The sequence below is a fragment of the Sceloporus occidentalis genome, unplaced genomic scaffold, assembly GCF_023333645.1.
Source record: "Sceloporus occidentalis isolate IW3139 unplaced genomic scaffold, rSceOcc1.0.p SCAF_4, whole genome shotgun sequence".
Classification (NCBI taxonomy): Eukaryota; Metazoa; Chordata; class Lepidosauria; order Squamata; family Phrynosomatidae; genus Sceloporus; species Sceloporus occidentalis.
Genome location: NW_028316984.1, coordinates 147904132 through 147931709, shown reverse-complemented (window position 1 = coordinate 147931709; position 27578 = coordinate 147904132). Strand labels below are relative to the sequence as shown.

The 27578-nt window shown below is 39.0% G+C and overlaps 1 protein-coding gene and 1 long non-coding RNA gene across 2 annotated transcripts in view; one reads left to right on the top strand and one right to left on the bottom strand.

The window, feature by feature from the left end:
- The first annotated feature begins 947 nt into the window (after positions 1-947).
- On the top strand, positions 948-23136 carry LOC149314839 (uncharacterized). The gene is made up of 5 exons (XR_016281139.1): positions 948-1370; positions 2460-2562; positions 17035-17098; positions 20440-20510; positions 22975-23136. It is a non-coding gene; the product is annotated as an uncharacterized LOC149314839 (long non-coding RNA).
- Positions 2289-27578, bottom strand: part of GPR176 (G protein-coupled receptor 176) — a 56330-nt gene continuing 31040 nt past the window's right edge. The window contains exons 2-3 of the mRNA XM_089523537.1: positions 7789-8041; positions 2289-4380 (exon numbers count right to left, since the gene is read on the bottom strand). Coding sequence (XP_089379663.1) covers positions 3270-4380; positions 7789-8009 — 1332 coding nt within the window. The 5' untranslated portion in view covers positions 8010-8041 and the 3' untranslated portion in view covers positions 2289-3269. The remainder of the gene's footprint in view (positions 4381-7788; positions 8042-27578) is intronic.

Genomic DNA, 27578 nt, shown 5'->3' with positions numbered 1-27578 from the left:
ATTTGCCAGTCATACTCTGTTGTATGCCAGCATTGGCTATATGGCTCAGATGAGTTGCTGACAGTCAGCACGCATCCATTGCTAACCAGTTGTCCTATTCTTATTATGATGTAATTTTTCATTAACGAAAAAACCCCATCATTACCAATATTACTACATTCACATGAATGTGCAAGTGCTATTGCTTTAGCACTACAGTAGTGAAACTGAGGTCAACTTCATGTTAATGGGCATGTCATGAACCATTCTCCTATTCCTGTTGCATCACAAAGCTTTCAATTTAGTGAAGAAGATTTTTACAGGGTAAGTTTATGCTGGATAAAAAAGCATGTTGCTATCTACAGAACCACCTATACTAAAATTTTAAACAACAACACAGAACTTTAGATTTCTGAATCATAGGAAATCATAGGAAATTGTAAGATTTTGGAAGATTTTTTTTTTAAAAAAGAACCACATGCATAAAGCAGGGGGAAAGGGGAGGCTGGGGTTATGTAGATTGTGTGGAAAACCAAGACCAGAAGCTTTCTGCACAAAGCAAAGACAATCATACTATTAAAAGATAACACATAAATTAGTGTTTTCATAGTGTTATTGCTCCCATTGTAATCAAGAAATTGTGCAGAGACACTGACAGAGCACCATGGTGTGGTAATATCCTGACAGAAAGAAGGTGGTAGCATAAACTTTTGTAGACTGCATCTGCACTGTAGAAATAATGCAGTTTGACACCACTTTATGTGCTGTAGTGCCATCCCATAGGATCCTAGGATTTGTGGTTTTACAGCACTCTCTGCTAGAATGCTGGTGCCTCACCAGACTACAAATCCTAGGGTTCTGTAGGGTAGAGGCATTGCAATTAAAGTGGGGTCAAACTGCATTATATCTACAGTGTAGATGTATCTATGGACTTAGATTTATTTCATCAGAAGATTGATTAAGTCCATGAAAGCTTATGCTACAACTTCTTTCTCTCAATTAGTCTCAAATGTGCTGCAAGATCCCTATACATATTGATCCAGATTAACAGGGCTATGTCTTTGAATCCTAGAGCCAACTAGAAACACTTAAGATGCTTGTTATAGTAACCCACTTCCATTTGTGAAGTGTGCTATGCCTTGATGCTTGATCACCAAAAAATAATTAGGAACAATTTACATGTATTAATTAGAAGTGGAGTATTTATAATATGCTACATGTTTATAGGCTATAGGCTGAGGAAAGGAACCTGAGCCCCTCTGGATGCTGGACCACAATTCCTATCACCCTTGTCCATTGATGGTGTAGCTGGGTCCAACAAGATTTGGAGAGTCACAAGTTCCTCATCCCTGCTATTGAAGTTCAACTATTCTCTGTCCTCACAATGGCAGGTAAGTGATTTGTCTGAATGTCACAACACCATCCAATTCTGCATCTTTCGGGACAGAAACTATACCATATATTTTCTTCAGGTTCATTTCGTCTTTGAAAAGGTAAACAGCATCTTCCTAGCTAATATCTTTTCTAAAATATTAGAAAACACTGATCATTCAAGCAAAGTAAACATTATTAAGGGTTTTCCTCCATATTTCCATATTCTGTTTTGCATAATTTCCATACAACCTTGATTTAAAGAGAAAATTCAGATTGCAAATCACATCCACATTGGATCAGTTCATTCAGTATATAGTACAAATCAAAAGCGACAGCAACCCTTGGAAGCCAACTGGTAATAATTCTCAGTTAAATACTGATTTTGAAACCCTACCTTTTCTTATAGATAAACCTAGATAAGCCTAAATCAAACCAGGCAGGATGAACACTTACAGGCCAAAAAACTGAAAGAGTGTTTATAATGTTCAGTTAAAATTAGAAATTATTCATAAAGAAATTAAACATGTGGTGGAAAAAGTATTTTGTTATATGTACCTTATGGAAGATGTCAAAATGTGTTTCAGTGAAGAGCAGTGACCGCTGTTTCACTGCACTATATGCTAGATAGAATATTGATCACTACCAAAGTACCATTTTTCCAAGAAAGTGATCGTGCAACATCTGGGAGGCCAAGGAAATATTTTGTAAAGGGTCATTGAAATCTCTTTCAGGAAATATTCTGTATAATGAAGAGAATGCAGTGATAGCAGTTTTTGATAAAGCAAAGTTTAAATGTCATGATCACACTGTGAAAGAGCCTCATGTTCACTGTGTGAAAGTTATTCAAAGGAATCTCTTTCAAATAGTGATCATGACATTTAAATTTTGCACTATCAAAAACAAAAACATCTATTTCTATTATCATGTAGCATTTTTGGAAGGAAAATGTACTTCCTATGTGTTTTATTTTCAGGTTAGTCATTGCTCTGCCTATAATTTTTGTTAAAATTTGTTCTACTGAGCCTACTAAATCGTCAGCCCCTCAGATGAAAGTATTTCATATTCAAGGTATTTAGGGCTTACATGCATTTTTTTTTATCCCACAGGTGTTTCAACTGCAAAAAGCAGCTCCAAATACCTACCTACCTATTTATTCTTTATTTATTGAATGTACACCCCATCTTTTTCCCAGGATAGGATACTTTTAAGGTACTTCTAAGCAAAGGAACAAAAGGAGGGTGAGATTTTGCTAAATTATGATATATGGAAATGTTCTGTGTTTATTTTATCTTGGCTGCTAGAAGATGTTCCAAATTGGCAGGTCTTATAGTGCTCCTAAAACAAGTATAACCTTCTACATGTTGTTGAATGTAATTCCCAGCACTCTTGGTCACTGGCTATGCTAGCTAGGGCTGATGGGAATAGCAATCCAACAACTGGATGCCTGCAGTTTTTCTACGCATCCTAAAAGATGTTCAGTGCTTTGTGTGTAAATGTAAAAAGAATTATGGTTCTACAAGCAAGAGATCTGCATATTTATTGACTATCTTTCCCCAGAGCTCTAACTGTATAGCAGATACCATAATGTTTCTCTACATATAAAAATGGTACAGACTTGCTGTGTTAAACCAGTCTTAAAGATCTTAACAGGGACAGATCTTAGAAGGGAAGCAACCTTTGGGACAGGAAGGGCCCAGCATGCTTCACTGGAGGTTAAACAAAGTCTAGCCTTGTACATAATGAAAAAAATGTTGAGAAAGATTTGATTCTAAGAAATGTGGTTTTTTTGTGTGTGACATAAATTGGCACCAAGAAGAATTAAGCCTTTAATAGATTAATTCATCCTAACAAGATCCATAGGATCACTTATATGTGAGAATACAGTCCTGCCTCATCCCATAGAGATCCTCCTCTTACTAGGAATCCACCTTGGGGAAGATGCTGACTTTATTGTTCCTACTAATTTTTCTGTCTGCTTTACACTTGGTCTGCTTGGTCTGGATGAGCTCTTCTGGAGTATTTCCCAAAGGAGGCAGAAGTCGCTTTTTGCTGTTCCGATTTTCTGACATCCACTGTGGAGGCAACTCGAAGGGTCCAAAGCCAAGCTGCATGGAGTACCTTTCATTGGCCAGTTCAGCTTCTGTTGGCATAGCTGGTGCCACCTGTGCAGCAGAGTCTGCAACTGCTTGGGATACAGGCCTCTGAACTAAAGTATGTGCTACCTGTAAACTAGTGGTAGGGATTTCTTTCTGTTGGTAATTGTTAGAGCCAATGGATTTTGTCTCATTCTCTTCCTCATCCTCTGTGGGCTTGAAAATTTGCTGTTGCCCAATGTGAAACATCTCCAGCAGCTGACTACCAGAACGGACATGTGGCTCCAGGTTGGCATCCACTGCAGCTCCAGAGCTGACAATGTTTCTTCGGCTGTACCTGCGTTGTAACTGCATAATAGTCCCTACTAAACACTTCCGTACAGATTTGTTGATAGTCAGGAAGAGCAGAGGATTGGTTAACAGTGATATCTTGGGCAACCAGATGGCAGTGAGAAGCAAATACACAGACGGGTCAGAAGCATCAAATACAGTGCGATATATCACCAACGTCATATAAGGGATACTGCAGAAGATAAAAACCATAACCATGGAGAGCAGCATGGCATGAAGTTCAGATTCTCTCTGGGAGGCATAAGGAATAGAAATGGTATTTTGTGGGGTTCTTAAGGCAGCTATGATGACTTTTTTCTTTTGGCTCGCACTCAGCGCTCTGCGGATGAGGATCATAAAGAGAAACACCACAGACACTGGCAAAATCACAGTGCTAATGTTGTAAATAATGACATATACTAAATGGCCAATGGAATAGCTCCAGGGTTCAGTACAGGTGGACATAGCATAAATGTCTGACACATTAGTCACAGCAAATACTGGAATGCTGGCCACCACTGCATGGGCCCAGATGTAAATCACCAGGTCACGAGATTTGGCATCCGATATCTTTCTTTCCAGTGGGTATAACACTGAATAGTACCTACCAAGAAAAAAGGAAAGAAAAGGTCTGTAAGAAATAAATAAATGCACTATAAAGAAATAAATGCAGTATGCATTTTACAGTGGGAACCTGTTATACCTCCTCTTCCTTCCCCAAGTGGATTTATCTGGCTAACAAATAACTGGATTTGGTGGTGATATCACGATATGAGATAAAAATATTATTTATCACAAGATCTTTAAATACACAGTAGACAAGTGCCTAAGCCGTTAAAGTAATCTAAGGCTTGAATGGGAAAAAGCCAAAGTTTTCAGGACTTTACTTAAAATATCCCCAAAATTAGATTTTATATATATTTAATACTTTTCAGCCAGATTTTCTGTCAATAAAATAATATCCAATGCAAGAAATATAAAATCTTATTCTTTAGAATGGCATGCTCTGCTTTTGAAATTTCTGAACCGAACTGCATCATCTTTTGTAAAATCATAGCATCTATTTTTTAAATCAGATGGACTTGTAGCGTCACGTATGCATCCTATTAATATCAGTAGCAAAACTACTTCATTTTCTCTTCATATCAATAACAATCTACATTCTCCAATGGACTGGAGTTGAATCTCACCCTTTGTCACTATGGCAAGTGCTGTGTTTACACTACAAAAATCACATTTTTTAAAAAATGGTGATTAACCAATACAGTATTTATTTCTTAATTTTATGTGATTAATAAGAATAGCTCTCATTTCCCTTGGTATGTGGGACACCACTATAACAGAAGTAAACATTTCCCCCTTCTTTGGATCTTTAGGGAATTCTTGGTCTATAGTTGAACAGTCAGTGTCATGCTATACAGTAGGCCCTTCCCTTACGCGGGGGATCTGTTCCAGATCCCCTCGCGTGAGGGGAAATCCATGTATTCTCACGCCCCATTGCAAACAATGGGCTGTGTTCTCGTGGCACAGGGCAGCATGTGTGCCACAGGCACCTGTGCCATTCATTTACTCCTTGCATGGCTTTAGCGTAAGCCTGAAGCTGCGTATAGTTCCAGGCTCTGGAATGACCTGCCTGACAAGATCCACCATATTACCACTTTGGAATCCTTTAAAAAGGCTACTAAGACAGATCTCTTCCAGCAGGCCTTTCCAGACTAGGTTAGATCCATTAGACTTGCCTCCCCCTCTATTGATACCAATATCAAAACCAATTGATACCATTGCCCCCATGCCCCCCTTCTCTAGAGGAAGACTCATTTCTAGTGCTAATCTGCCTGAAATTTTAGTGGATTCATATTGGGCAGTTTTAAATGTTTGGATGTTTAATCTTTTTTTAGGGGTTGATCACTGTTTTTATGATTGGGGGGAGGGGTCAGATTTGGAATTTTTAAATTGTAATTTTTAGTTGTTTGATGTTTTATTTATACCGTTGGAATCCGCTTTGATTCTTTTGTGAAAAAGCGGAATACAAATAATAATAATAATGCACCTGCATACAGTGTGGGTGCACTGTATAGTTACAAACAATGAGCCAGTCAGTGGCCAGCAGTTTCCATAAATTTCAAAGATTCAGGCTGGAAAGCTCCTGACTTGATATATTGGTGTAACATCTGTTTATGTTAATACAATTTAGAAACTTGAAAGAGGAGATGCTTTTAGCCTTACACAAACCTTTTACCTTCAGCGCACTCATACTTGGGCACAGCTCCATCACCATCCTGCAACCCAAAAAGCTACCAAAGTGTCCTAGAATAGCTGTCAAGTTATCAGCCACACCGCCAGCCGTAGGGCCTTATCTCATGAGAAAAGAAAGCTGAAATGGAGCCGGAAAGTAGTAACTTTCTCCATGCCTTTCTGTATGCTGTTGAATCACTTCCGTTTTCTTCCCAAGGGAGACAGTCGTACAGGTGTATCGTGATGCCACCACCTAAATGCATCCCAGGTCAAAGCCTTACCCAGCCAGCCATTTTTCAAAGTTGGAAACTCTCAGACTTCAAAAAAGTGCTGGCTGAACAAGGCTTCGACCTGAGATACATCCAGGCAGCGGCATCGCGGCTAGATTGGTGGCGATTTAGGTCTGATATCATCTGGGGGCATCCTGGATCCTGAATTCAATGTGGAAGAGGTAAGGCGGTGTATTTATGCATGTGATAAGTTCCTAAATGACAGCTGATTGAGTTAGGTTGCCCAGACCTTAAAAAAAGAAAACCATTGTATCCCACGGTCATTTTAGAGAAGTATCTCTGCACATAATTGATCAAACAGAAAGGCAGCAAAGTTAAAATGCTGCTCTGAGCAATTTGAACAAATATTAAGTTTAGTAATGTCCAGAACAGAAGGCAGAAGAAATTTAGGAATGCACTATTTAAAAAACTATCAGTACAAATCAGTATTTAAAAAAGCCTGTATCCGTTATAATGTTTGATAAGTGAAAGGCCTTCTGTTACAAGAATTTTTAACCAGTGTATATTGATGGGCTTCAAGGAGATCTGTGAAGTTTTTTGCTCTTCATTTTCCTTTCTGTTACTTTTGAAATGTGTCTTTCTGGGGTGGGTGGGGGAGTCTTTACATCAAATTATGGTAACAAGATATTGTATCAGTCCAAGTAAGCGTAGGGTGATGATTGCAATAAGATTTTCAGACGACGTTTTGCTTATCCCGTCCTTTTCCTGCCTCTGAAGTGGCATGGCCCCATCAATTTGTATTAACAGAAACTCGTGTTAATACAATGACAGGGCCACTGACGAGACAAGGACTGGATAAGTGAGGATGCGATAAAGACGGGGTAAGTATGAGAGCAATCCCTCCTTACCCCGTGTGATAATCTCCATTTATAGTTTTTAGAGATTCTGAAAGGAGTCCATTTTATTTTATTTTATTTTATTTTATTTTATTTTATTTTATTTTATTTTATTTATATGCCACCTTTCTCCCAAACTAGACACAAGATGGCTCACAAAAAGATGCTGTAATACAATACTAACAATATAACTGTACAATTGTAAAACATAATTATAACACCACATTAATATGACAAGTCAAGAATGGAAAATCCTCAAAAATTCTATGTTAAAAAAACCCCGTTTAAAACATACCAAAGCAATCCCCTAAATAAGAAGCCTTCCTGGACACAATTATTTATTAAAAGTCTGCTTGAAAAGAAAAGTTCTTGCCTGCCAGCAAAAGAAGAATAGGAAGGGGGGCAGCCAAGCCTCACATGGAAAAGAGTTCCGGCGGGTGTGAGCAGCTACTGAAAAGGCTCTTTCTGATGCCCTCACCAAATGAACCTGTGATGGTGGAGGGACCAAGAGAAAGCCTTCTCCTGAAGACCATAGGGTTCTAGCAGGTTCATGTGGGAAGATATGGTCTTTCAAATAGTCTGGACCTAAGGTGTCCATAACTTGCCAGAAAGTTAAAAACTATTGGCATATGAGAAACGCCAATAACTTACCTATCCAGAGCAATGGCAGGAAAGCTAAGGATGGTGACAGAGCAGAAGACCTTGTGCAAGAACTTGATGATCTTACAGAAGACCATGGTGTAGATCCACCAGCAGCAGTGTGGACTAGCACTGAGGACAATGTCAAAAGGCACACAGACCAGGCAGGCACAAATCCCAGAGCAGGCCAAGTTCTTAATAAAGCGATTTGTTACTGACTTAAAAACTGACATCTTGCAAGTCGACCACAAAACCACAAAGTTTCCTATAGATAAAGGGAAACAAAAATTAACCCATTAAAAGTTTATAAAAATGTATATGATACACTGTGTATAAATGATACTGATGTGTATAAAAGAGGAGCAGTAAGCTTCACACAGGACAGAAACAGCTGAATCTCAAGAGAAGTTACTTATCTGTTGCTAATGGAGGTGAAATTTTATTCTCTGTCTTTTATTGCCCTTTGTCCCTGGTCCTTACAAGGCTAAGGAGAGTGCCCTCTGCTTGCACCGAGATCCTTCAGTACCATCTAAACTGACAGGAGAGCAGTAATTTCTGAGACAAAACATAAGTCTATGACTCTATCATCATCACCTTTCTTCTCCTCTATAATTTTTAACATCTTTGTCTGATGAAGAAACAAGTGAAGCTTTGCAAGTTTACATTATATATTTTATGCTTTGACGATGGTCCAATAAAGGTATTGCTGCTTTGTGGACTGGATTTTGTTGTATTTTACTGCATGGCCAGTATGGCTACCCCTGAATATGTTTCTTAGACGTAGAGTATATAAAGTAATGGTCAGTTCTTCAAATAAAATGTGAGAATGCCTCCTATTCAACAGTGTACTTTTCCCACTGAAAATTGCATTACCAAGATGTTCCCGCAAACTAAAATGATACATGACCACATGCATCTTTACCCAGAAATAAATCTTAATGTGCTTTAATGGCACTTATTCCTAGTAAAAGTGTATAGGATTGCACCATTAGCCACAGTTTAAGTAAAAAATATCTTGTACTATAAACATCTATAACAAATCCTTATTACAAAACACCACTGACTAATATTAGATAATATTGCACATCGTTCAGTTTGATACCAATTGTGCAATATGTTTTATCTTACAAATTCCTATTTGGTATGTGACAAAATATTTAGTGAAATGACTTCATATCTCTGATGCATTTGGGGGGGAAATGTTACCATTTTGGCAGCTGCTTTAAGTAAAATAACATTTTTCCATTCAAGAAAATCACCCTTCACCTTCACCTTTTAAGGAGAAATACTACAAAATACAAGTTGAAGGCTTGATTTTACATTTCACCTTTGTTACTGATGATTTTTATAAAAGGGATTGAATAGGATATTGATTCAGCCTCGGCAGAATGAATTCAAAAGGAAGGTTAGAGAATGGGGTTTTTTGTTGTTGTTTTTTTGCATTCATATCCAAGCAATAATAACTATGTCATAAATCCCAATGATACAATAGCTTGTTTTTATGAAAAACAATAAGCTGCTGTGAACAATTAAAAGGTACTGGATTGTTCCACAAAAAGTAAATACATTTTACATTTTGGAAGTGTGTATACACACAATACCGTTTTAGCAGTTTAAAACCACTTGAACTACTGTGGTTCCACTCTATGGAATCTTGGGATTAGTAATATATTCAGATACTTAGAATTCTGTGCTAGAAACCTCTATTGTTGTAGTTCAGGAGAGTACACTAGAACTCTCTAGTAGAGAATTCTAAATACCAATTCTACTACAAACCCCAGGATATGATTCTATGAAAGCCAGGAACAGACATTTAAGCCAAATTGTTATCAAACTACTGTGGCTGCATACATTGGCCATACTCTTGACTGTCTGTGAGTTCTCCATACTATTCTTTCCTTCTCTGTATTCTCATCTTCCTTGTTTTGTTGTCTTCCTTGTCAAACCAAGATCTCTTTTGCATTACACAATTATAGAACGCTGATACCACTTTAACTGCCATGGCTGCATCTTACAGAATCCTGAGATTGGTAGCTGGGTTGGATACTAGAGTTCTCCAGCAGAGAATTTTAAGTAACTCATTGTTGCTGTTGTTATGTTCCTTCAAGTTGACTACCATTTATGGCAATCCCTGCATAGGACATTCTTGGTAAGATTGGGGCTTCTTATTAGCCACAGTGGAGGAGTAAGACACGAGCTGCACAAGCCATCTGGTCTGCATGGGGTTTGCGGAAGGTCATATTGACCCACGTTAAGGTCCCATGTCCCCCTGAATTGGGCTGGATCTACCGGATCCACATCCTGTCCGTCAGATCCAGGCCCAATTCCAGCCCAGGCTAATGATCTGTGTCATCAAAACAAGACAATGTGAAGCCAGCACATGCATTCAGCCCACTAATCCAACACTCAAACCACTACATGTTGGCCTCACTCTAAATAACTCACAGAACTACAGATCCCAAGTGGTTGAAACCAAAAAGTGGTCTCAACAAGCTATATATGTATTGAGTGAAAGAGATCTAAGGCAGGAAGCAGGAAACCTCTTTTAGCTAAAGGATCAAGTTCAATTTCAGGAAAGTCTTCAGAAACTGCATTTCTGTGGTGGATGGAACAAAAACTAAAGAGCAGGACTATAGATATCATATTTTAGTATAAAATTCTGATTCTTGGTAACTAAGCCTTGGGAGAGGAATTTCACTCAGAATAGGGAAAATTTTACATTTGCTTATTTTAATTGCATCTCTGATTGAGTGATTGATTTAATATGCCACTTTTCCCCCACGTGGTACTCCAAGTGGCTTACACCATACATAACAACAATATAGCTAAAGCATTCTGAAATACAATAAATAAATAAAAGGGCATTAAAACAGAACAGCTAAAAGTACATTTTCCTAATCTGGCCCTTTGGGATTTTCCATACCATTTTTTCCCATGATAATTTGGTAATTATCATCTATTAAAAGGTATGGAAAATCCCAAAGGGACAGATTAGGAAGACTATTCAGGGTGCCTCAAGTCTAGAATTGCTACCTATATTGGTTGGTCATTCTTAGCATCTTTACATGAGTTCGTAGTTAAGGATCTGGTGCAGTGGTGGCAGCAAAGCTCAGCTTAATGATGCTGACCACTATCAGATTTCACAGATTCTTAAATACAAAAAAGTAAACACAAACCACTTAAAAACATCAATTTAGAACAGATGAAAGCACATTTTAATAGAAGAAAATTTTTAACATTGATTTGTTTTAATAACTTATGGTTTAATTTACATTAATTTATTTTAATTGCATTTTTGTGTTAGATCACAGGAAATTTTAACTGGTGAAAGGTTTACATTGATTTACACCTATATCTGAAATAAAGAAATATCTCATATTTGTACTGCAGGAAACACAATAATATCAAGATGTTATTTGTGTGTTGTTACTTTTCAGTGAGACATAAACTGCCCAAAATATACATGCCATGGAAAAGGCAGCTGGAGAAAAAAAAATGTTGAAAGTCTACAGTTCATGAAAAGGCTATCCTCTGCAGAAGCCGCTCAAATATTTAGGTGAAGATAACTTGAGTTATATCAGTATGTAACGCTGTTACAAACTACAACCCCAAACAAACAAAATGTATGCAACCCTGTTCTTTAAAATAATATGGAAGTATTTGTCAGTAATTTCAGTGTGTTTCACTTCTCCCTGTTCTAGCTAAATTCATCTGCCAGCAGCAATCTGAGTTACTACCTGTTACCATTAAAGCAAATCATTTTCAATAATGCACAACACCTACATTTTGTCTAGCTTTTTGGAGTAAATGTTCAACTCTGTCTATATCAACATCAAAAGTTCACCAAATTTGTTTGCCTTTTAAAGTTTCTCTTTCTATCATAATGTTATCCACACAGAATGTTCCTTTAATGTAGCATTAAACGTTCACAAACATCATTGTAATAGGTTTCTGTTCACGCAAAATAGAAAGCTGCTTAATGGCAGCTCACCTCAAATTCATCCACAAAAGTACCTAGAATCACTGAGATGGAAGATTCACAATCAAAGCACTCCTGACAGATGACCACCCAGCCTCTGGTTTAAAAAAATTACATCATCATATCATTATATGTAGTGGACAAACTATTATCCAAATAAAACTGCAATCTTAAGCATTGCTAATTGTGTTCAATATTAAACATATAGTATATGTGGAAGTAATTTATATGGTAGAGACCAGGGCTCAAATTTCTGCTTGGCAATGAAAACCCACTGGGTGACCTTAGGCAAATCACATGCTCTCAGCCTCAGAGGATGGCAATGACTAACCAACCCCCTATGAAGAAATCTGCCATGAAAACTTTGTAATAGGCTTGCCTTAGGGTCACCATAAGTCAGGAATGTGTTGAAGGCACACAACAACTACAACAAACTTACATGGAAGGAAACTTTTGACTGTCTAGATCATGAAAATCTATGGCTTGCTCTTAAAGAAATGGGCAACTAACACAATCTCAGCCTTTAAAAAGGACAATGGCCAACTCCCTCTGAACAAATCTTGCCAAGAAAAACCTTAGGGTCACTAAATGACTCAAAGGAGCACGTGTGCACGCGTGTGTGTGCACGCGCGCGCGCGCGCACACACACACACACACACACACACACACACACATATATATATATATAAAATTCTTGCATATGAAAAACTATCCTAATGTTCAGGTCTACCTCAGAGTCTCTTCTCCAGGAGCCTTCACCATCAGAAGTGAGGCAGGTATAAAAAGAGGAGAGGGTCTTTTATGTAGTGATGAAAATCTTTCCCAGATAGGTTTTCCAACTGCTAATATTCATGCTGTCTAGTGGGGCTTATATGCTACATAATAACATACCCTGCAACTGTCCAGATTTAACAGGGAGAGTCCCAATTAAGGCTCTGTCATCCCACTTTTTCCTGCTTTTAAAGTATCCCAGTTTCTATCTCCTCCCACTTTCCCTCTTTGTCGTCATCTTACTTCAACTGATGCAAGCTGTATTCAAAGGACAAAAGCAGTTTGCACTGAATAAATTGATCAGAAGGGAAGGGAGAGGAGGGGGCAGAATCCTACCCTTCCCAGGACGCTCATGCAAAAGCAAACTGCTGCAGACTCTCCTAGTAATTTTTGCCATCTTGACCATACTCTAATATAGCTTGGTCACATGTATTCCAGATTACATCTGTGAAATGTTGAATGGCATATCATTACAACTCTCTGATTAAACATTGGAGTGAGTGTAGTAGAATGGTTTGCATGTTGGACTATGACTCTGAAGACAAGGGTTCAGTTCCCAGCTCAGCCATGAAATCTACTGGGTGACTTTGGGCAAGTCACACTCTCTCGGCCTCAGGAGAAGGCAATAGCAAACCTCCTCTGAACAAATTTTGCCAAGAAACCCCCATGATAGGTTTGCCTTAGGGTTGCCATACATAAAAAATGACTTGAAGACACACAACAACAGCAGCAGCAACAATTTTAACTGTCATGGCAACTTCCCATGGAATTTGGGGATTTGCAGTTTAGGGAGGTGATTTTAGAATTTTGAGCCAGAGAGCTCCAGTGCCACACTAAACTATAAAACCCAGAATTCAACAGGAGGCAGCCTTCATAGTTCAAGTGGAATGATAGCACTATAATTGTTTAGTATGTAAGGACCCTTAGTGTCACAGAAAGACCTTTTCCCAAGTTTTCAACCTCTGTTAAATGTGGGCGATATCCCCCTAATGACAGAAGGCTGTGCTGGATAAAAGAACTTTTCACGAGCAGAGAAGCACAATTGGCCACAGCTTATACTTCTTTTCCAGTTATTTACCATGCTTCCTTCCATTATCAACTGGTTTATGAGTTATTGTGATGTTTTATGAGTTACTGTAAACTGGGAAAATGTTTTAATTGAAGGCAGGTATTAAAAGATTTTAAATGATTATATTTTATACCATGTATGCAGGAATTAATATTTCTGCATTGAAATATTATATTCCATGCAGAAAATGCTGTTTCCTGCACAGAATTGGCTGTGTTCTATGCAAATTTTGTACAGAATAATTCCCAAACTGCAAAGATTCTCATCAGTCCAGGATTCTTCCCGTCAGGGTTTCTGAACACTTAAAGAATATATTTTCAACCATCTAGTGAATATTTCAAATATTATTTCCATCCCTGTCCTCAGTACCAGCCAAATAGCTACTGCGAGTATACTTATGATAATGACAGCAATTAAAAACTGGCACAGGCTTTAAAAATTGACTCCCAGTGCAGTCAGTAGACTTAGTCATATATACATGGATCTGGAAAACTAATTTTCTTTCTACTGAATAATCTTTACAAGAATATCTGAAAGAGAAAGACATTTGTTCCTCAAACTACTCATTTAGAGTTATGTTACTTGATCTTTTATACACATTTGTTTATTCAACCATGTAGCTGATTTGCTCTTCAAATGTCTTGGACAATCCTGTTCATTTTTCCCCATTTTCTTTTTATGTTAAAACCAATAAAAAGTATTGGCCAACCCTCCCACCCCCAACAAACCCTGAAAGAATTTCCCAGCAACAGCATTAAGGACTGATTATGAATCCTGCCAGAATCCATCTTATACATTGGCATACAGTACCATACTGTACTGCAACAAAAGTTTAATTTGACTAAGGCCCTGTGCAGATCGGCACTTTGGGCTGGCCTGGAGACAGAGTCAGCAGCGTATAGCATCTCCACTCCGCACGTCCCGGCTCCGCTCCCAAGGCACCATTACACCATGTGCCACTCCACATGATGTGTAGTATCACAGCGCTCCTCCAGCACTGCATCCGAACAACGCAGTGCTGAAGGAACACTGTATAGCCACAGCACCACGGCTATCACACCCTTTTCAGGGCGCAAAAGGGAGCTGCTTTTTGTGGCTCCTTTTTGCAACCTGGAAAGGCCAGATCAGGGCCATGGCGTGAGGTAGCCACGACCCCAATCTGGCTGAAAAAGGGGTGGTCTGCACAGCCCCTTAGTGCAGGTATAACTGGAACTAAAGTGGGCTAAATTTGATACTCTGCTGACCTGTATTAGTCTGATATTCAAAGTTCTTTTAATAAGATTTACAGTCCTAAATAGCTTGTGATCTTGATACAGTGCTTTAGGGAGCACTGCTCCTTATGTGTACCAGTCCTAAGACTGATTTCTGCTGGAAGAATCCTCCTCTATGTCCCACCAGCCACAGGTCAATTCAATATGTGAGGATGTGGGATAAGGCCTTCTCAGCTGTCACATCCCAATTGTGGAATGCCCTCTCCTTGAAGGCTTGATTTGGCCCAATGCTGGTTTCATGTAGGCAGCAAGTACAAATATGACTATTTATTAAACTCTTTTGGCTCACTGATTATTTTAAGCGTACTTAAAGTATGATTATTTTATTTTATATTTTGTTCTTGACACCCCTTCTTCCTCCCTAAAAGACATCTATGAGGCTTTATGGTGTTCAGTAAGGTGCAGGTTTATGTCAGGGATGATGGGAGTTGTAGCTTTTCACCTCTGGCTCAAACTCACCACCTTGTTACGCACCGGCGCTGACCAGTTTTGGCCGGTGGTTAAAGCTTTGCTCTAAAGCAGCAGAGTTACAGAGAATAGGCTGAAGACCCTGACAAACTCTCCAAGCCTTCTTACTCTTGCTTCCACAGAAGTCTTCATACTTCTTCAGGATCCAGCTGGCTCTTGTATCTTCACCCAAGACACCAGACAACTCAGTAGTCTTATATAAAAGATCTACTTTATTCTACTATATACAGCTCCAAAACTATCCAACAAAACTCCAATACTCCTCACTACTACCCACAAAATACATTGGGATTCATAGCCATTATTATAGCCCTTGGAAAACACCACCCACTCTTGTCAGTTTCCACCCAGTGGGTGTGTACATCCACTTTCATTGGTTCTCTTGGTTCATCCCATAATTAATGATTTCATCATCTCACCTTGTCCACTTAACAATTCTCAGGTGTGTTCAATTATCCACTTTGCATTTCTGTCCTTGGCATTTAGGACTTGTTAATTACATTACCATTTACACCTGTGTGGCTCCTAATTGCTTTTGCTGAGTCATCCTAACTCTCACATACATGTTTTATTTCAGTCACTGTATATCCCATGTTGCAAAGTCCTAAATGGCTTGGGCCCAGGATACCTGAAGGACCGCCTCTCCCCATACATTCCGCCTCGCACCCTCAGAACATCTGGGCAGCAACTACTTAGGGTTCCCGGGGCGAGATTATCCTCCACCTCTAGGAGGTCTTTTTCCATCGCCGCCCCGGCCCTTTGGAATACGCTGCCCATAGAGCTCCGCTCAGCTACCTCCCTGGCCCAATTCAAACGGGATTTGAAAACCTACCTGTTTCAAATAGCATTCCCCGATTAAGGCCCCATAGGCCCCCCCCCCCCGCCGCACAGGCAATGGATTGGCTAACCCGGGGGCTTTTGCTTTTGTTTTTGCTTTTGTCTTTGTTTTTTGTTTTGATTTCGTTTTATTGTATGATTTATGTAATTTTGGTATGGTTTTAATTGAATATTGTGTATTTTAATTGTTGTAAACCGCCCTGATCTTATGGAAGGGCGGTATATAAATAAATTTTTTATTATTTATTATTATTTTCCTTAACAATGAAATGCTGCAGAGGTGCTAAATAAAGATAATTTCTAATTTCTGGCGGACAGCTAAAATGACATTGTTACACATGGCCTTTGGACCTTGAAACTGTTTTGCTTGTTTTCTTAATCTTTAAATTATTTTAAAGCAATATTTTAAAGATGATATGAACAATGTTTTATCTATGTATTGTTTTCAATGTTTTCATCAACTGTGGATCCTCTTGGGGTTCCTGGTGAGCTGAGATGCAATATTTGAATGGCTTGAACATATAAAAATAAATTAGCAAAACCATGAAAGTTTGGAGTGACTAAGGATGCATCTACACTATAGAAATATTACAATTTGGCACCGCTTTAACTGCCACGGTTCCATCTTACAGAATCCTGGGAGTTGTAGTCACTATCACTCTTTGGCAAAGAATATTAAACTACAAACCCCATGATGGAGCTACAGCACTTAAAGTAATGTCAAACTGCATTATTTCTGCAGTGTAGATGTACCCTAAGAAAATGTAGGAAACAAATCCACTAGAAATCTGTTGTGGCTAATTATGAACATGACACCATGTTTTTCTCACCTGTTCTCTAATGCTTGTTATCTCTCTTTTCAGCAGCTAGTACATAATCATTGTGAAGCAGAGGAACAGGGGAAATTAGTCAAAATCATTCATAATGGTTGGTATCAACTCTTTTTTTTCATTCCATTATAATATGTTAGTTTGCTCATTTTCATTCTGCTTATGCATGTAACTGTCATTTTCTTTATATCTGTGTACTTCACAACTTTGTTGCCTCAGTCATGATTTATTGAATACATGATTCCAAAAATAATATGAAACTAAGGTAAGATACAATGTAGTACTGAGTTTGTTCTATAGAAGATAATATTCACTTATGGTTGACATACAGTATGTCTCTTTCCATCTCTCTCTTTTTTTCTGATTTGGCAAAAACTGTCCTGATCTATGATTTTTCAACTGCTTTTAAAATGCCCTGGTTTCTTTCTCCTCATATTTTATCCTTTGTCCTCAGCTTTCTTCAGTTGCTGCAATCTGAATTCAAAGTTCACAAATAGTTGACTTGGTGGAGGAAATAGGAGAGGAGAGGTGGGATCTTGCCCTTTCCAGTGGGCTCAGACAAAAGCAGAATGCTGCAGCCTCTCTTAGCTTGTGCATTGTTGACCAACCATGAAATAATGATACAAGAGAACAATATTTGGGATTAAACAAGGCCCATTTTATTGATCTAGAACATATGAGGCCTGTGGCTGAGCAAACAAAGTGGGGAGCAACATGGTGTGGGTTTAGGTGTCAGCCTATTTGCCAGCACCACAACATGGCAATTGTCAAAGTCCCAACAACTACAGTATCGAATAGTGAAACCCCCCGGTAAAGGGGGGGGGGATTCTACCCAACCCTGAAGCAACAGAAGAAAAGGGGCACATGAAGGGGGCAACTGGCCCTTAAATAGCCTCCTTTATCACCCCTTCATGTGATCTCACTTGGCCTCATGGGTCAAGTGCAAAGCCCCCTGGTCTTCTCTCATGGTGGCCAAAGCACCCCCTCCCCACAGCAATGGCTGCCTTGTGGCTCGGGGACCCATTCTTGCTCATGTATGACTTTTGCCATCTTGACCACACTCTGATGTTGCTTGGGTATCTGCCTTCTGGTTTTCATCTGTGATATATTGGAATGTATGCCACCTGCTTGAAAAACATGTTCATCTGGAAATTATCCATTACCATTTTAGAGATCAATGTGATAATGAAAAATTGTATGCTGAAATATTTTGCAGATCTATGGTTCTCTAAGTAAAAATGAGATGCTACAGTTACTATGTCAAGATTGTTCACATTCTGAGGAGTTCCTCGTATATAATAAGAGAATGGTTCTACTTTGTGATGAAAAAGACTGTGTGAGAATAAACTTTGTTAATACAGGCATGGATCGGTCTGGAGTTTAAAGAGATATGCTCCACATCTCTTTTTAGAATTTCACAGTGCATATATTTCATTTAGTATATGGCTTGCTTGTGCTATTCTGTTTACAAGATGTACTCTCCAAGGGAAAAAAAATCTGAAATTGCTTATCAACTAATAGTCACAGCTAGGATTGCCAGACTGAAAATGAGAGAAAAATCCTGTTTTACAGAAGCCTTAAGAAATACAGGCACCATTTCCAGTTTTCACTCTGACAGTGCTAGTCACTAGGCAAGAAATGTCAGTGCAATCAAGAGCCAAATAATTTTAATTGCAACAGCAGGACATTTAGAGAGAAGGAAGGTGAAACAGTTTGACAAATGTAAGAACACGAAAGACTGACTAGGGGATTATCCATAAAGGCAAAATGTCTCTGGAAGTATTCAAAAATTTCTACATACTAATGGTTTTAGAGCCAGCATGGCCAGAGTTTGAGTGATGGACTACGACTCTGCCAGGGTTTGATTCCCCACTTGGCCATGAAATCTACTGGGTAACTTGGGGCAAATCACATGCTCTCAGTTTCAGGAAGGCAATGGCAAACCTACTTTGAACAAGAAGACTCCATGATAGCCATAGGGTCACCATAAGTCACAAACTTCTTGAAGGCGCACAACAACAATTCATGGTTTTGCATCTAAAGTATGTCTTCAAAATTCTTCATTCCTTCCCTCCTTCCTGGGATGTTCCCTGGGAATACTCTCCAGAATAAAGAAAATGTTTCAAAAAAGAAAGAAATCTTTAAAAGGGGGGCAGGAGGAAAGGAAAGGAACAAAAATGGTTTTTCCAGTCTGTCTGTCTGACCTTAGGATGCAAAAGTATTATATGAAACCAATGCTCTGTTAAACCATGACACGAGTGTACAGTAATTTTGCTGCATTGCACAGGTGTCCCACAAAGCTAGTGTTTTCTCTCCTGTGATGACCTCTTCCCTTAAAAAAAGAAGAAGTATTATGAGTCTGTACAGACCGGCACTTTGTGCCGGCCTGCAGGCAAACTAGGGCTGCACTAGGACTGACTGTTCACACACTCAAAGCCCTTACCGCACTGCCCAGGCACCATCTTGGCACGCACCCATTTACATGGTGCATGCCATGATGATGTCCCTTGCGCACAGTGCCCAAATGGCACTGTGCCTGAGCTGCATAACACCACATGTGGTGCTTATGATGCCCCCTCTATGGCGCAAAAAGGAGCCTCTTTTTGGGGCTTCTTTTTTCACCGTGGCGTGCGGTTGCCACATCCCCAACCCAGTGCTTCCAGGGGTGGCATAGAGCCGCCCCTTCGCAGGCTGTTTGTACAGCCCCTTACCTTAAATGCCAAAGTGAGCAAGATCCACCTAAGTTCAGGTCTTTTGAAGCCTGGGTAACTTCAGTATGAAAATAACGCAATTTAATCCTACACATGTTTATTAGGTATTAAATCCTTCTACATTCAATGTCTTAATTCCACATAGATAAGCACAGAACTGTAATAAAGTGCTTTTAAAGTGGCAGGATTGAGCCCACTTTGAAACATTAAATCAACTTTCTTTGATACTGTTTCCTAGTTTTGCAAAAATGTACAATCTTCTCATATTAGTATCATTTTTTGGTTCTTTTTAGGAGCACAAACAACACAAGCTACTAGTTAGTCACCACAGCAACAATAATGTTGTGAAACTAAAATCATTTTCATTTAGATCACAGATTTGATGAATCATTTCTGTTTTACACCAACTCAGCCAATGAAAAACTGGTGCCAATTTGGAATCCATTTCATTTTTTCAAAAAAAGGGAAAATGTCAAACTAATTGAAAAACAAAACCAGAATTGTAACTTGTTCATAAATATATATCATGTTGTTTTTCAGTATCTTGCTTAGTTTCCTTAAAAGTTACTTGCTTTTATTTCTCATATGGAGATTAACTAAACTTGAAATATTTAAGCATGTTTTAGTTGTTATCTTAGAAGATAATCAGATCCAGTCAGATTCTATGACTACATGCTGCTTTTGTAACAGGATTTCATTTCTTTGTTTTTCTTTTTGCATTTCCCAGGAGCAAATATGGTTTCCAAAGGATGTTACTGAATCAAAGAAAACACACTGTGAGGTGAAAGGCATGCTGAGGTACAGAAGCTAAGAATGTGCTAGATATCAAACACTTGCAGAACTGATGACTAAAGGCTGTATGGTTAGCATTACAAAAGCACAAAATGGAGGCTAATTAAATAATTACAAGACAGAATATATAAAGTGAATACACAATACAGTATAAAGTATAAAACAATTTTGCCTAGTAGCTTGTTTGACATCCCATTTTACAGAAACATAGTCCAGAAAAGATATTCTCCAAAAAACCCACACATTTTAGCACAGATATTATGTACAGAGCCACATATAATTGATTCAAAAGCCATAAATTGTGAAAAAAATGTTGATTTTTATATTTGAAACTTTGTTTGTGTAATCTGATAGTACAATATGTCTGTATATGCCTTCATTATGATGACCCTATGAATTTTATAGGGTTTTCTTAGGCAAGGAATACATATATACGTATACAAGTCAACCTCATGTATAAGTTGAGGGAAGGTTTCAGGGTCAAAATCATGGATTTTGATAGGACCAATGGACAAGTCGAGGGTAAAACCTAGGGGGACTATAAAGAAAGAAGGAAAGGGGAAAATACCACTTCCATCTCTCCTTCTCTGGACCTCTCCAGACCACCTAACACCAATTCCCAGGTGCTGGAGAACTTTTAATACTGGATTGAGAAGGGAAGGAAATGGTGTTAACCATGGAGTTTCTTCCATGGGAAGAGGAGGCTTGCAAATCGGACTGGGGAGGGAAGCAAGTGGTGTTAAATGGGGAGTTTCTTCCAAGGGAAGAGAAGCTTTGCAGATCAGTCTGGGAAGGGAAGCAAGTGGTGTTAATTGGGGTGTTTTTTCCATAGGAAGAGAAATCTTGAAAATTAGACTGGGAACCTCTTACACACACACACACACACAGAGAGAGAGAGAGAGAGAGAGAGAGAGAGAACGAGAGAGAGAGAGAGAGAAATAGTGCCTCTAGACACCAAGAATGGGGCATCAGACTGGCTTGTTTTAGGACCTTTCTAAGCAGTACTAGTTGTTGACCTGTATATAAGCCAACCCAAGATTTTAGGGTCAATTTTGGGGCATAAATTTCTTGACATATAGTCGAGTATATATAGTACTCAGAGTTGGTTTTGCCAGTTCCTTCTTCTGAAATATAGCCTACAGTACCTGGTAGTCTTTAGCAATTCCGCGTCCACGTACTAACAAGGGCTGACACTTCTTAGCTTTGCCTTTAGGGTATTCAGTATTTTACATGATATTACAATACTGGAGGGGGGGTTGCTTTATACTAAGAGCAGCTTCAGATCTTGAAGAGCTATTGCCAGCTGAATGAAATCACTCCTGCATTGTCCCAAGTTTCTAGGCTTTGTGATGTACTGGAGCCAGAGTAGGAACAATGTCATCATCTGCCAACCCGATATACTTACTTGTACCTTTGAGCTTAACTGCACTCTTCACAGTTGAGAGGGAGAGTGAGGGTTGATGGGTTTTAGTAGATTTCCCTAGCAGCAATATAATCAACATTATTTATTAATGTTTTGTATGCTGACTTGCTATTGGAAGACCAATTAAGATCCATTAACTTTATAGTAGTTGCTCATTCTGAAAATGAAAGTTGCTAGAACTGATATGTTGCTTTGAAATACATTTGTTTTCTCTGGGACTCACAAAAGTAAGTAAAGAAAATCCTGGACAAGCAATCTTGTGGTGTTTGTGAAAATGTTGTGTCCTTCTCTTTCACTTTCTTTGTGCAATCTCAAAACACTTGAGACAGTATCCCACTTGCTAACCACTACACTATCCTTGCCATTTCATGATTATACAACTGTCATCTGATAAATTGGGTATTAGCTACGTGGGTTTGTACACACACATACATATGGGTTTATTTTTATGTATGCATTTATTTAAATGTTTACTTTCCACCCTATACCATAGGATATCAGGCAGCTTTAATAAACAGAATGGAAGGATATTTAACAAGTTAATAACTCAAAAAATTAAAATAGTTCTGGAAAGTTTAAAACCACACATGCAAATTTGGATTGAATCAATTAAGACACCATGTTTTCACTCAGCACCAGAATGAAATGTGTTAGAAGTGCAACAACGCTTAGCACTGAAGAGTCACGAATGCCTCAGAGAGGACACTAGTAATAGAGTTAGATAGTCTGAGTGACCCAAAGTGTCCTCCGTTCCTATCTACCTATCCTAACCCCTCTGTGGTGTAAACTGATAGTCTTGCAGATGTTTCCACCTCTTCTCTTCCCACCAGCCCTCTCTAAACTCTTCCCTAAAATGAAGATTCGATTAGCATCTTTAGTATCTTTACTGTCTTGGGGTTTTTTATGCATAGGCCACAAGCCCCCCCCCCCCCCACACACACACACATTCTGAAGTCATCCTGTTTGGTGTACATCATCCTGATGTGGGTAGTATTGACAATGTCCATCATGCTCTGCACAGGGTGACCAGATATCTTTCTTTTCCAGAACATGCCCTGCATTTCAACCAAGAGGAATTCTAAAATGTCCTCCATTTCAAGCATGACGAAGAAGCCCATTGACTAATACCACATCTTAGGGGCAACGGGCTGCTTGAAGACACAATGCACATGTTGAAAGAATTCCCCCCCCCCCCTTAATTTCAGCACAGTGGACAAATGAAAGGAATAATTTAAATGTAGATTCATTCTAGGTTTTGTTGTTAATAAAGTACAATATTAAGCATTTGTCTTGCTCATAGTTCTATCAGTATATTGTAACCCAACAAGGCATTTTAACAAAGATAAATTCATCAGAAAAATACAGTTGAGTACATACTACCATGCAGTATTTGTAATACAGCTGTAAAAATAAATCATAGGAAGTGTATTTATATTTATATTAGTGTTTTAGCTTTTATTTTGTAATGTCCTATATTTTTCTTGAATGGTCTATCTTTTCTGGTACCTTGTCCTTCTTTGTGGTTATGATGCCTGGTCACCCTGGCTCTGCAACAGAAGTGGGGCATAACAGGGTTAAAATGAATTTTTAAAACTTACCTAGATTCTTGGGCGGGATACAAACTGCCGCTTTGCGGCGGTCTGCCGCCGCCGGTTAGTCCGCGGGGGAGCCGGAGCCTCCACACGGCGCGGCTCCCGTGCAGACTGAAAAAGAAGCTCCAAAATGGAGCTTCTTTTAGAGTTGCATTTGTGACGTAGCGAGGCGCCAGGGGCGCACTCGCTACGTCACAAAGGACGCGACGCGTACGGACGCTCAGCGTCCGATACGCAAAGATGGCGCCGGCCATGTAGAAGGGCCGGCGCCATCTTGTACGGACGGAGTCCGTATTAGGCCCAGGGGCGTCTAGAAGAGACACCCCTTTTTTAAAATGGGACGTCCTCCGGACGTCTCAAATGCCGGTTTGTAACCGGCCATAGAATCAGAGTTGGAAGAGCATTTCATTTTTTTCTGCCCCAACCTTACATTTCTCCATGTTGAATTTCATTTTGTTAGCTTTGGCCCAGCATTCTAGCCTATTCGTGTCATTTTGAATTTTGATCCTGTACTCTGGGGTATTAGCTACTCCTTCTAATTAGGTGTCATCTGCAAATTTGCTAACCATGCCCCCAATACTATCATCAAAGTCATTAATAAAGATGTTGAATAGCACTGGGCCCAGGACAGAGCCCTGTGGGACCCCACTGGTCACTTCTCTCCAGGATGAAAAGGAGCCATTGTTGAGCACCCTTTGGGTTTGGCCAGTCAACCAATTACAAATCCATGTTAACAGTTACCTTATCTAGCCCACATTTTACAAGCTTGTTTGCAATAATGACATGGGGAACCTTGTCATAAATTGTATGATCATCATAAATTGTATTCAAATAGATTACAGTTATTTTTATTATATCTATACAGGACGCCTAAATCATGCTTACCCTAGAACATAAAAGTCTCGATGAACAATCTTATACACAAAGTGTATAAGTGGATCTAGTAAAGCTTCCTGGTGGGAGCAGCAAACTCTCCTTGGTGGAAGGCATATGGGATGTTTGTGTTGGCCACTGTGTGGGACAAGGCAGCATCCACAGAGTGGTGCAGGTGGCAAGAGGTCATCTTTCAAAATGGGATACCCACAGGCACCAAATGCAAAAGATATATTTAAAAGAAACGAAATAACCTCCATGTAATAGCTGTTCTACACAGTGAGCCATTTTGTCTCCATAGCTTTGTCATACAGCTCTGTTCCCAGTTATCAATTTATCTCCACCACAAGCCTTTACTACAGGTGTTTTTGATGACAGTGTGAAGATGCTGTGTCCTGTGGAGGTCAATTTTTATGGTGAGTTGATGACTTGAAATGGCTTGCTGCGTGGAACAGATGTCCTATAGAGAGTACCATTTCTAGAAGCCTCCATGTGGCAGGTGTAACAAAAGAAGCACCATTAAGGTTGGAGAAGGAACAGTAGGCAGGGTGTCTGGCTGGTTATCAATGCAGACATTATCTACATCCTGTTGAAAATCAACATACACACACACACAAGCCACAGTGCCATTTCGTGTGGAAAAAAGATTCAGGACTCTCCATGTGCTGCAAGATCTCTCCCCGCAAAAATTAAATAGAGGTTTTCTGTCAGTACTGCTGTTTATTTGCTTTTTTCCAACACAATATATTATTTTCTGAGAAACAAATTGTTGCAGTAGATTGCTCCAAATCTATGTAATCACTAGTTTGCTGACGTCACATCAAGACCAATCAACCTGTGAATTGTTTCCATTTTTCTTGCATTTGCACTTGTGTTTAAGAGCAATGGGTATATATAGGACAAAAAAATGAATAAATATAATCCACAGCACAACTTGTTCTTTGGTTTAACTAGTTTTCATCAGAAATGCAACAATGTACCTGGAAGTTCCTAGATATTGTATTTCATGCTGCCATTATCAAACATCATAGAAATAGGATATTACAAGTGAAGCTGCCCCAAACAAGAAAAGGCTCCTAATCCATATTTGTTCTTAACTTTTAAAACTATGCTGAAATACTAGCTGTAGCACAGCAGCTCAGATAGGAACTCACTAGTCTGTGCTTTGCACAAGCAAGAACTTAAATAGCATTAGGCAAGCCACTATTCTCAATTGTTCTTCTGCAATATACAGATGGTTTTAAAGACAATCTGGACTGACCAGTTATGCAATCTGCACAATGAAGTGTTAAAATTGTTCCTGGTCTGAACCTCTTCATACTGTGTGACTGCATATTTGAATGTTCCCCCATGCGATGAGCGAGGACATCACTCTGCTCATAGAATATGTCATACAGATGGCTTCACTGGCATCATTTCTCCAATATGACAGCTTTCTATTTGCAGGCAATTGTTGTTAGTATCCTGCTTCTTTCCCAGAACTGGGACTCTCAAGGCAGCTCACAGTTTAAAACAGGCACGATACACCTTTAAAACCTACCAACATTAAAAGAGAATTTCAGTATTCACAGTATTAAAATAATTTAAAACATACATGTCAAAAGATAAAAACCAGTATTTGTAGTAAGTAAAAAAAAATTAAGTAATGGAGGCACATTACACAACGCTTGCAATCTACAGTTTAGGGACAGTTTTAGTACTTAGTTCTCTGACTATACAGACTGTCATTTAGATAATGGACACAAACTACACATTTTCTAGCAATAATGGGCTGAATAGACACTCTTGGCAGCAAAGATTGGCAGCTATTTGGCAATTTGCCCCACAGTCACTTTGCTGTCCCATGGCTACACATTGACTCTGACCTATATTGACCCTATCAAAGGGTTTTCTTGGCAATATTTATTCTGAGGAGGATTAAATATCTTCTTTTTTAAGATGAACGAGTATAATGTGCCAAAGGTCACCCAGTGGGTTTCCATGGCTGAGTGGGGATCTGAATCCTGGTCTCCCAGAATCCTAGTACAATGCTGAAGCCACACTCCAAAAGTTTGGCCCTGTCTGCACAGGCCAAATAAAATGGCCTCTCCCAATACTCTTGGTAGGGAAACTGCATGACACATGGTTTAAAGCCTGGTTCTGGTGCAAACAGATTGAGTGATAGCAGGTTTGTTCAGGAGCAGAACTGGGGTATAACAGCCATAAAACACTTTAAAATAACTCACCAGTTGCTCCAGATCTTCTAGGAAGACCCAAAGCCCTCCTTTCTGACACTGGGTTGCTATCTGAAATGCATCCCACTGAGGTGGCTGAGTGGGATGTGCATGAGATTAGTTGCCCAATGTTGAAACAGGGGGCCTTTGCAATGGGGGAAGTAGCTGCCCCATGCCAGTGTAGACAGGACCTTTGCTTTGGAGGGTTGCAGGGAAGCTCTGAAATAGCATAGGAAATAGAATCAGCAAACTTTTCATAGTTCTTACGCTTTTCTATCCACTCTCAACTCTCCAAAGGATCAAAACAATTAACTTCAGTGAGTTTATTCTACTAGTCAAAGGCCAGTAGAATTTAGTAACAGCAAAGTCTGGATCCAACCTTATTTCCTGTCAGTATGTATCAGCAATATTGCTAAAGAATTATGGCAAATTTTAACTAGCACTGCTAATCTAAAACAACTAGTTGAAAGAAATGTGGGGCTTACTAGTGAGAAAAAGAGCCTCACGAATCAATTGAACCGAACATATCTTACATTAATTAATTAATTCAGCTGAGCATCTCTTATGATGGAGAAACCAAACAGCTAACATGATATTTTGTTCAGTATATACAGCATATATATATGGCATGGCATTAGTATAAACTGAACTTGCTCATATTTGAATTGGTTCCTACTCTAATTGAGTCTTATTCTTTTAATGCAAATATACTGGGATTTAGAACATTCTTTTTTTAGAAATGCTATTCAAAAGAGAAATAGATTGTTCAGCAAAGAGTAATCATAGACATGTTGCATTTCAAGCAGTGCCACTGCAATAGCTACTCAGAAACCCAAAGCATAATTACAGGAAGTATAGCATTAATTGTTACACATATCTTTGACTGATAGCTGATTGACAGACTGAAAATATTTTTCTATTTTCAGAAAATAGATAGATAGTATGTGATGTGAATATACAGGTTTATTTCTGC